Source organism: Tyto alba, unplaced genomic scaffold, assembly GCF_018691265.1.
Source record: "Tyto alba isolate M040663 unplaced genomic scaffold, T.alba_DEE_v4.0 Super-Scaffold_44, whole genome shotgun sequence".
Lineage (NCBI taxonomy): Eukaryota > Metazoa > Chordata > Aves > Strigiformes > Tytonidae > Tyto > Tyto alba.
The window spans coordinates 3250029-3260544 of record NW_024881320.1 but is presented as its reverse complement, the minus strand read 5'-3'; the positions used below and the strand labels follow the sequence as shown (position 1 = coordinate 3260544).

Below are 10516 nucleotides of genomic sequence, written 5' to 3'. Positions count from 1 at the left end.
TGACGGGATCGATTGCTTCCTTTATGCTTTTGAGAAGGATGAAATCCAATCTTTATTTCTCCTGGAACTATTGCACTTGCTTTACATATGCTACTGAGCAGGTATGTGGGTTACATGTGAGCCACCAAGCTGGCAGTAGAAGCTCTGTTGTCCCAAGCTTTTCTCTGCAATTGCAGGTTGATCCCTCCAGCTGTGTTTGCAGCCTGCTTGCTGCAGGTCTCCAGCTACTTCTGTAGCTGCCCTGCCTTCTTTCATCCTCCTGGGAAGTAATAAGCAATTCACTGCATTAAAGATAGTTTTAATCCATTAAATATTTCTAGCACAATTGCTGCCTCATCAACATTCTTTAGCCAGTTCTGAGCTGTCCTCTGCGTCTTCTCATGTTCTTAAGGGGTGTTTTTCTGAGGAAGTGTGTTACTGAAGACATGTAGTTAGCTCCTTGTGATGGTTCTGTTCAAGTGACCACAGCCTCCCCAGGCCTCACTTTTAAGGCTGGAGGTGATGATGCATTTTTGGTCGAGGCTTCCCCATGCGTCACCTCACGCCCTCCAACATCGTCCTGCTGCATGGAGGCACCAAGCTGGACCATTTAAAGCACTGTGGGAGAAGCAGGGACAGGACAGCAGTAGCATGACACCAGGGCCTTGGGGCAACCGTGCCGCCTTCTTTCTTGGTGAGGCTTGGTGGTGATGCAAGGCAGCTGGCTGGCTGCAGGGCTACTGCACGATGGGCAGTGGTGTAAGGGGAAGGGTGAAGCATGGCGGGTGTCGCTTGTGGCCAAGAACAGTCGGGTTGTGGCTGTGTGGGAGGACGCGGGATGGCCCTGCCCTTTCCTCTGAAGGAGCTCTCCACCGAAGGGCAGCGGGGACAAGGGAAGGCGGCCTCCAGGGTGAGGGTGGGCTGTAGCGTTCGCTGAGGGGAAAACACCCTCAGGGCTGTTCGCCGGTGGCCTGAGGCTCTCCCTCAGGGAACGCTCCCTCAGGGGCGGCACCGAGGGGGAGAGGCCTCGGGTGTGGGGCCTCTGCGGAGCGCAGGCGGCCCCCGGCTCGCCGCCGAGGCGGGAGCGCGGAGGGCGCAGGCCGCGGAGGAGGGGCGGAGCGGAGCCGGCCCGGGGCGGAGCGGGGCCGGCCCGGGGCGGAGCGGGGCGGTGGCGGCGCAGAGCGGGCGGCGGGCTCGGCCAGCGGCTGGCGGCAGCGGGGCCATGGCCGCCGACGTGTTCATGCGGCCGGCGCGGCTCCTGGGAGCGGCGGGGCCGCTGTCCCCCCGCACGGAGCCCGACGAGGACTCGTCGGACACGGACGATGGAGGCACCTCGCCGGGCGGAGGGCGGCGGTGCGGGCCGCGGCGGGGGCAGCCCCCGGGCCCCCAGATCATCCACTCGGGCCACTTCATGGTCTCCTCGCCGCACAGCGAGCACCCGCCCAAGAAGGGCTACGACTTCGACACGGTCAACGAGCAGACCTGCCAGACTTATCAGTTCGGGGCGGCCCGCGGCGGCGGCGGTGCCGGGGGGCGACTCAGCATCGACGCCTCCCTCACGAAGCTCTTCGAGTGCATGTCGCTGGCCTACAGGTACCGGCCGCCGCCCGTGGGCCGCGGGGCGGGGGCTGGGGCTGGGGCAGGGCGGCTCGGGGGACGGTGCGAGTCACGGCTGCGGGGAAAGCCCCGGCTGGGCGTCGGCGGGGCCGGGGGTGGGGGGGACACCGGGCCGACGAAGCGAGAGCGGGGCCTGAGGCGATCGGCCGGCAGCGTGGGGGCAACCGAGCGTCGCCTTTCGGCGGGGTTAACCCCACCTCCCTTCCCCCCCCCCCCCCCCCCCCCACGCGTGGGTGTTCGTGTCGCTTTTGTTTTCAATGAACTTTGGGATCCTTGCGGGGACTTTCCGTAGGCCTTGAGATCGCGGCGGCGAAGCGTCGCCCCAGCCCCTCGCCCGGTTGCGGGTGAGGGGGAGAGGTTGTCAAGGCGTTTTCACCGGGGAGGGGAGGAGAGGAGGTTGGGGTGAGGCAGAGTGGGGTCCCGTCCCCCGCGTGGGAGTGCGCGCCGTTTCTGCGGGCTCTTCGTGGCACTAGAAAATGCTCAGCATCTCACGGTCAGGCTTGAAGTTGGTGGGAAGATCTAGTGCTGAAGAGTCTCGAGAGAAATCCTTAAAGGGCAAAGTGAACGTTTGTGCCCTGGTGTGTGTGAAAACGAGCCAATTTTTTTTTTTTTCTTTCGCAAATTTTATTTTTATAACAAATTCAAGAAAGCGGGATCTGTCATTGTTTCCTTTGTTCGGTGGTTGCAGCTGGTAGTAGCACTTCCTGGGTTTATCTGCCCCTTTTGCTCAGACTTCAGTTTTGCTTTTAAGCTATTTTAATAAGGCATTATATTCACATTTATCCCCTTTGTCTGTCCTCCAAAATGGAGGCAGAGCTATGGAATAGAAGTGTTTTGAAAAGATCTGTGCCTGCTCTAGTCTTTTGTTCCATGTGATAAAGCAGAAATTAGATCCAATCTGATGTTCTCTATTGAGCATATTTTGGAAGTTGATTAAAAGGAATGATGGAAAACGCCTCTGAGCATATAAATGGAAACACTTATTTTCATTTGTAGCAATCATACTAGCTTGCTAAAAGAAAAATAACTTTGTCCACCCCAGATTCCTCTATTTTAAGTATTGCTCAATGAAGAGGAAGCAATAGAACTATCAGTTCTGTACGGTTAGCAAGAAAATGTAAAATAAATAATTTTGGTAATTTTTACCAAGCAAGTTACTGGTTACTGGCAGGAGAGCAATTCTTAGATGAGGTGCATATAACAATGGACAGAATCTTTGTGTTTAAAAAAGAAGTAAAAATGTAAAACCTGACTAAAAATTAACTAGTCTGCCTTTATTGTACAAGCTGAGAGGAAAATGCAAAGGAACCACAATTATTATGAGGGACAGAACTAGACTTCTCACATGTGTCTTCTCATCGGCCTCCATCGGCTTTATTTTATGTTGTGCTTCCACTAGTGTATCCTTGGCATTTTGAAACTGAGGATCACATCTAATGCAAGATAATAATTCTGTGATACTAATTTGACAATACCAAACTCTCATATAGATGCATAAATTGAACACCAAATCTATTTTAGCAGAAATAATTTTATCCTGCTTGGTGGTGGTAGTATGAGACAAGGTGCAGAAATTATCTTTTTAAAGGCTACCGAAGAAAAGCATGTTCTTAATACTTCTGTACTGGGCTACCTTAAGGGTTGCTTAGTTGCAACCATGAAACATCCTGCCTGGATTCAACCTGCTTAGTCGATGGCTTTGATAAATTTTTAAAATTTGCCTAACCAATTGTAAACTTGGCTCTAAAAAGGATTAAAATAATTTTGGAAAGTCTGATTTGGAGTGATGAATGTGGGTATGAAACGAGGAGTCATCACTTTTTAACAAATGATTGATTAAACATGTAGATTCAGCCTTTCTACCTCAGAAGTGTTCTCTCTGTCCACACCCTCCTCAGGGAACCTGCGACATTCAGGTAGACAGCAACTGCCTTTTGTGCTGTGCTTCAAGTTCAGATCAAGCTTGGTTGGCTTATGGGGATGTTTTCATTGCTGTTACCTCAGCTGTATTTTACCCATTATTGTCTATCTGATCTAGTACTGACAAAAGATGTGGATTTTGTGTTTACATTGTTTGTACTGCCTTTGCTAGATAGAAAATCACTCTAGAAAAGAACTGGGGGGCATGAAAACCAGCACCAAAATCTGTAAAACAAAAAGGTGAAGAAGTGTGTTTTTTGCTTTGTGGCTGTTGCAGAACCAGCAGTGAGGGGCATGAGCTAACTCATCATGTTTCTAGAGCTGGGGTAATGCAGCTACATTAAATACAAAAACAAGGAAGTTGCTGTAACAGAGCTCTGTGTGTAATATTTATTTACACTTGACACCCATTGCTAGTATTTCAGCGTTTAAAGTTTTAAAAAAGAAGTGCTAAACTGCATGGAATCCATTAGCTTTACCAATAGGCTAGAAAGCAAAGTTTTTCTAGATTACCTAGGTCATTACCTAGGCTGTTTTATGTCTGAAAGCGACCAAATTTATGCTGAATCACGTTCACATTGGGATTCACAGTGTAGTCTGGGCTCTTTTAATTGTACTGTCAGTTTTTTAAAAAAATGTGGCTTTGTGCTGTTAACTGTCACACTTTTTATGATAAAAAAGCTGTTTCTGAACGTGAGGGAATCACTTCCCTCATGCTTTTGAGCAATACAAGCTAACCTGATTTTAATTTTCATCATAGCTGTTTCAGTCACGTTCCCAGCTGCGCAGGTTGAAAATCCTCATTTCAGATGAGCCATTTCACAGGGGAAAATATGACCATAGCATACTCCCCTGCGCAGTTAGGAGATTAAAACAATCTTCTAAATCAATAAGTTACTTATAAACACAAGGGTTTACAACAGGTATCACGCAGGCTGTACTTTATCTAAATGTCACCCGTATTTCTTATGAGATTGATTATGGGAACTATACCACAGCGACAAAGGTAAAAGAAGTCTGGTTTTCATCTTTTAGCCCCTTCATTTCAGCACTTTGAAACAATGTGACCTTGCAGATCTTGATGTGTGTAGGTAGCTATAATTGACCTGTGGCACGCAGGACACTTTAAAGGCAAAAAGATTAAAAAAACCCCATGTTTTCTGAAATAAAAATTATCTTTGACACTCTTTATTCTAATGAGAAACTGTGCTAATGGTTACATGGCCTACAATGGTTATTAAGCAGAATTAAGTCAAATAATATGTAATTTTGATATTTAATTTAGTAAAGCCCTTTAATAACTTTATAGTTATCCAAATAATTATGTTATCCAAAAGTAACTTCTCAAAACTGAACTGTATTCTGAAATGTTCTGACCACAGCATATCACCAAGTTATTTTTCTGGGATGGGGACAGAAGAATTTTTTCTCTACAATTTGGAGAGCTTTTGTCTTCAGTGGAAAAATAATATTCAGCTCCTTGTAGAATGCAGGCTGAAGGCTTATGTGAAGTGAAAATTGCACTTTATGAAAGGGAACTGTGTAAACTGGTTTTTGCCCTAACAGGCTGGAATACGGGGATGTAAGACTTTCCTGTGGACAGCTCTGCTTTGGAAACAATGATATATAGTTTGTTTAAGGTTCAAAACCTGAAATATGCACTTGGAAATGCAGATCTGCATGTTGTGAACTCTGCATGTGGAGCTCTGAAAAATGTACAGTAGGAATCAGTGGCATTGTGCTATGCTACCTCCAGGGTTTTAGTGTGGAGGTGGTAGAGAGGTAAATCATGCTGGAATGACTAATGTAATCATTGCAGGGAGTAGGAAATATAATGTATTACTCCTGGAAAAAGTAGATTTAAGTTGATTGTTTAGTTAATTACTCTAGGTATAAAATGGACAAATGATAGCGCAGACTTCAGTTAGTACTCACCCAAGTGTGTCTTATCCGTGCCCTGTAAAGAAATAAGAGGTTGATGAGGCTCTGGGGCCATGTAAGTCATTAATAATCTTTAAGAAGGTTCCTGTCTTGCACAGTGCTGGGGAGATGATCTCTGCAGTTGAGAGAATGGGCCAGTCAGTTGTGTGTGGTCATGTACATCATGTAAACAATGCACAAGCTTTACTTCAGAAACTGCTCACACTCGATGCAGGTGGTATTCTTTTTAAACTTCTGTTACGTATTACGATGTCAGTTGATGTCCTCCTTAGCGGTAGCGTGTGATAAGGTAGGTGAAGATGACTTATTATTAAGTAGCCTTAGAGTTCTCTCACCTTCTAATAAGAGCTTAAGGAACATGCCAGGCATTGTACTTTAGGTAAGAGTGTTAACATGGGCATCAGATACTTGTCTAGAACCTTCTGGATCCTGCTTGTTAAAGTTGCATGGAACAGGAGAGTGGACTCTGGGAACTGTGACAAAGGCTACCTTTTGAAAAGTTTGCCAGGTCACTTCTAGATCTCATCTCTCCTCTTAAGCAATATGACCCCCTTCGCTTCATGTAGATGTAAGCCAAAAACATTCCCTTCATCAGTGGGCTGACATTAGGGATCAGCTTGTTTCCAGAGCACTTTTGCCACATATTCTTTGTTAATACAGCATGTGTTTTGGGAAGTTCTTAGCAATGGTGATAGCGGGTTTGAGATAAAAAACTTCCAGAATTCAGTTATGTACTTTATATGTTGCTTGTAGAAACTACTCTGATAAAAACACCTATATACAGACTATGAATTAAGCCTGACTTGAGCAGTGTTGCTGTGTTACAAGTACTCATGGTTAAGGGTCATTTCAAATCAAGGATGCTGTATTCAGAGTGCAGTATGAATCAGGACATTGTTACTGAGCCTCTTACCTTGCTTATGTCAAATGCTTGATATAGTCACAAGCTTTTAAGCTCTATATAAGATGCGTTTTTAAATTCCACCTTGACAACCTTGAACCTCAGGAAGGTTTGCAGAAAGATTGCTGAGGTGTTCTTGTTTCAAAAATGCATTTGTTTTGCCTAAATAAACATTTAATAGTGGTAGCATGAAAAGGCCTTGGTTGAAATTAAGGTTTTTGGTGTCTTCAAGGCTACACATGACTTACAGGAAGAAAAGACAAATTCTGTAGACAGAGATTTAGGTACAGGAATAATTTTTTTTTGTTCTGCTCCTGGCTATTTTGATGGCTCTGCAGGTCACAAGCTTTTAGTGGTTTCTGTGGACCTGCCTGTGTAGGGTATAACTACAGAGGAGTGATGCACAGTGGTCACATTTTTAATTAAAAAAGCACATAATTGATATACTGTTTTGATTTACCATTTAATCTATGTACTTTGTTGTAGTTTTCTTGTCTTGTGTTTTCACACAGTAAACAGATGTTATTTTCTGGCTTAAATACAACATGGGTTTCATAACCATAATTTTTGATGGGTTACTGAAATAGGGAAGAAGGAACTAGTTTGTCTTCAGATTGCCAGTTCTCAATAACTTTTGTGTGATCTGAAAAAAGCTTGGCTGAACTGTGAAATTTGGAATTACTTTTAGTGAAGATTTTGTGTTGCATGATTATGATGTGCTTTGAGTGAAGTAGAATTTGATGGCAACAGAAATTAACACACTGATTTCCAGTTCTCTCCCCCTTACCCGCTCTAATTTCTTTCTGCTGAGTGGCAAGAGGAATTAAAGCCAAGAAACCCGAAATTCAGGTCTTAGCTTTGCTCATGTTTTTCCACTCACTCCTTTAGTAGGTCACTGAATCATTCTTGTTTGTTACTCTCCCATGCGGGGAAAAAAATTTCCATTCTTTTGGAAGGCAGAGTTGATATACAGTCACTTGAGCAGCTGCTTATCTGTCTGTGTGTCCTTAAGCTATGATTAGTCTTAATCAAACAAAAGGGTATCTAGTGATGCAGCAAGCTGGAAAGTGGTGAGGAGGAATAAAGGGAGCTTTGTAGCCATATTGAGCTGATGGCTGGGCATTTCTGAGATGCAGAGAGGCATTTTAAATTTGCACAGAAGTTGACAGGCTTGAAGTAGAGTGAACTCTAAGTTGTTATGTGTGAGTGGAATTTTTCCCCTAATAGCAGTACTCAGAGATCTGTTGCAAAGAAGGAGGAGTTGAGAGGGCAAGGAGTGAGGCTGGAAGCTCACTGAGATTTGGTGTAAAATTAAGAAGCTCTTTGAGGAATGCATTGGAAGAATTAGAAGGGCCAAGATAAAGCTACATGATGGGTTGGACAGTGTTGATAGAGGAGGGCATGGGGATGGAAACAGGGGAAAAAAAAAAAAAAGATACTGTGAAGTTCAAGTTAAACAAATGTCCTTTCAGATGACTTGGTGGGTTAGAGCCCAGGTTACAAACTCACTGTGAGTGAGGAAGTGTTCAACAACAGGGTTGAACGGAATGGCAGCAGGGAAAGGGAGGTCTCTGAGGATGATAGGGATGTTTTGGAGAAGAAAAGAGAATGGAGTTGTACTTAGATGAGATCTGATAAAAAGGACAAAGGTGAATGGATAATGATGAGTTGGGGAGAAAAGAGGATGCCAGTGTACTGTTGTTCAGGGCAGGAGAAATAGGTATGAAAGGGAAGATGATATGGAAAGTAAAAGCAGGCGATTGGAGATGTGGCTGGAATCCGAGAAGTCCAACATTTCTTCCCTGTGCTTTGATCTGTGATGGGAGAGTTAAATAGGAAGCACTTCATGAGGGTGTGCCTGATAAAGGGGGAGAGTGAGCTAGATGGACCCAGATATGGAAGTCATGGATCATCGTGCAGTAAAATGGGGCTGGGATTGCTGAGGTTCCTGCTTTGGCTCTTCTAATGCTGTCTTGCTTCCTTTTGCCGTTAGAAAGGTTGGTCTTTTTATAACAAAACAACAACAACAGAAAACCTTATCAGTTTAGAAACTTGGACCAATTCGGGTTTAATCTGGTATTTCATTTTTAATTAACAGACTTAAGTCTATATATATATACGCACTTCCTTTCCTTTGTATGCAGAAATTAATTGCATTTACAGTTTTCCTCATCTGTCCTTTGATATTTTAACGTCATTGGCACAAGCTATTTCTTTAAAGACAAAACTTCTAAGCTACTTCTGAGGAAAAAGACAAGCTTTCTGAACTCTTTGATGGCTATAGAAATATTTTACAGCTTTCATACAATTTTCCTTTTGCTCTGGGAAGGAAACCTTTAACATGTCTATAAAACAATTATGAAGATGATTAGGAAAAGTACTTGTTTCAGTTGCCTCCAAAGAAAATAGAGTTGGTTCTTTGTGTTTCAGACAGTGATGGAAAAACCTGAATCTGATTGTTTTTAGTGCAAGCTAGAATTACGCTATTGTCACAGTTTCTGAAGCAGGAAGGCTTGAAAAATGGGGTTAGGAAAAGCTAGGTTTTCCAGAAATCGCTTATAATAGCTTTATTACTAGAACAGAAATTCTAAACATGGTCTTTTCAAAATAATTATCTGTTTGTTTGCTCAAATGGGAGTTGGAAGGTCATCTTTGATTGTTTGTTTTGAACGTAAAACATGCTGTCTTGGTGCCATTCATAATATAATTAATATAGACATCTCTTTGTAAGTAAAGCAGTAATTGCCATCGGAAATGTTCTAGTGTGCGTTTGCAACAGCTTATTTACTTTGTGACACAAGCACAAAGCTTTTTGGTACCCCTTAGTTTCTTGACTTGTTGATCTTAGATAAATCAGTTAACTGCTTTTTCCTTCCTCTCTCCCTTCAAAAAATGACCAAAACAGCCTCAACACTTCAGAGACCCAGATGTGTGTACTGGCCTTTTTGAAAGGGGGAAACAAAGGCATGAAGTTTAGAAGTGAGCTAACATAGGAGTCTAAAAGGAAGCCATATCAAAGATGATACTTCAGCTACAAACTTAAATAATAAAGGAGACAAATAAATGGAAGAAAGATCTAGGAGTGGAAGAAGAAGATATACAGCTTACTGACACCTCTGTTAGAAAAGCTACTGGCAGTTCTAACTGATGAGGAGCCCTACAGATGCAAATTACAGGGTAATAAAACCAGGCTGGTATTTTAATGGTAATCATAATACTTCTGGAAGGCAGTGTTTTGCTGACTGCTGCCTTTGGCATTCACCAAACGGCTTGTGAAAAGCACCTGCTGCCTGTGGTGACTGGTAGTTGTGGTTGTGACAGGCATCATTGCTCCCCTCATGCCATTGCCAAGAAAGCCTGAATACCTGGCATGTCAACCTGGATTCCCAAGTCAGTTGCTGATGGTGGCCTTGGGGAGAATCTAAAAAACCGTCCTGCTTTTAGAAGAACAGGAGCTGTTGTTATTTGTAGAGGAATTTGGATTTTTTTCTCCTGTGGAGAGTTGTTTTGTTGGGCTTGGAAGTCTAAATGTCATCAGCTTTGAGCTGGCAAATGCTTAGTTGCCATGTGAGGCAGGACTCCTTTCTGCAAGAGAGATTTGTTCAGAAGGCACACGAGCTACCACTGTTTGCTGAAGGACCCTGCTTACTAGGGAACCATCTTTACAAGCACAAATGATGAGGGCTCCTTCTCTGCTTTCCTCCCTTGGCTTGATGTGCTGCAGTTGCTGGACTCTGCCTCTCTACATTAAACGTAGTGTTGAATTTTGATACTTGCCTACTTGAACTCCTCTCCTGGGGATAGTGTTTATCTTACTGTCGTTCTCATACATGTGACAATCTCTTAGAGGCATTAAGCCTGTAAAAGACCTCTGAGGAGGGAATGTTAAAGGAGAGCCTGAATGACACCTTGGCCATTCTGCTGTGGTGTGGATGCTTGGCTGCAAGGTAATCATCATTCCCTCTCTAAGTAGGTTTCAGTTTGCGCCTTAAGGTATTAAAACTCTGGGTGCTACTTCAGAGCAAGCTCAGCAACAGTTACCTTTGTGAAACACTAATATTTTTAAAGTTGGGCTGTCCAGCTGTGCTGTCAGATGGATAACAGAAAATGGAATTGGAGAGGACTGTAGGAAGCTGTCTAGGCCCAAGGCACAGTAAA

The 10516-nt window shown here is 44.0% G+C and overlaps 1 protein-coding gene across 3 annotated transcripts in view; it reads left to right on the top strand.

Moving 5' to 3' along the window:
* The first annotated feature begins 1155 nt into the window (after positions 1 to 1155).
* Positions 1156 to 10516, top strand: part of LOC104360338 (MLX interacting protein) — a 58556-nt gene continuing 49195 nt past the window's right edge. For all 3 annotated transcript variants that reach the window (XR_006166723.1, XM_042805092.1, XM_042805091.1), the window contains exon 1: positions 1156 to 1572. Coding sequence is in view for 2 of the 3 variants with exons in the window: in XM_042805092.1 (XP_042661026.1) it covers positions 1202 to 1572 (371 nt within the window). In the remaining variant the exon portion in view is untranslated. The remainder of the gene's footprint in view (positions 1573 to 10516) is intronic.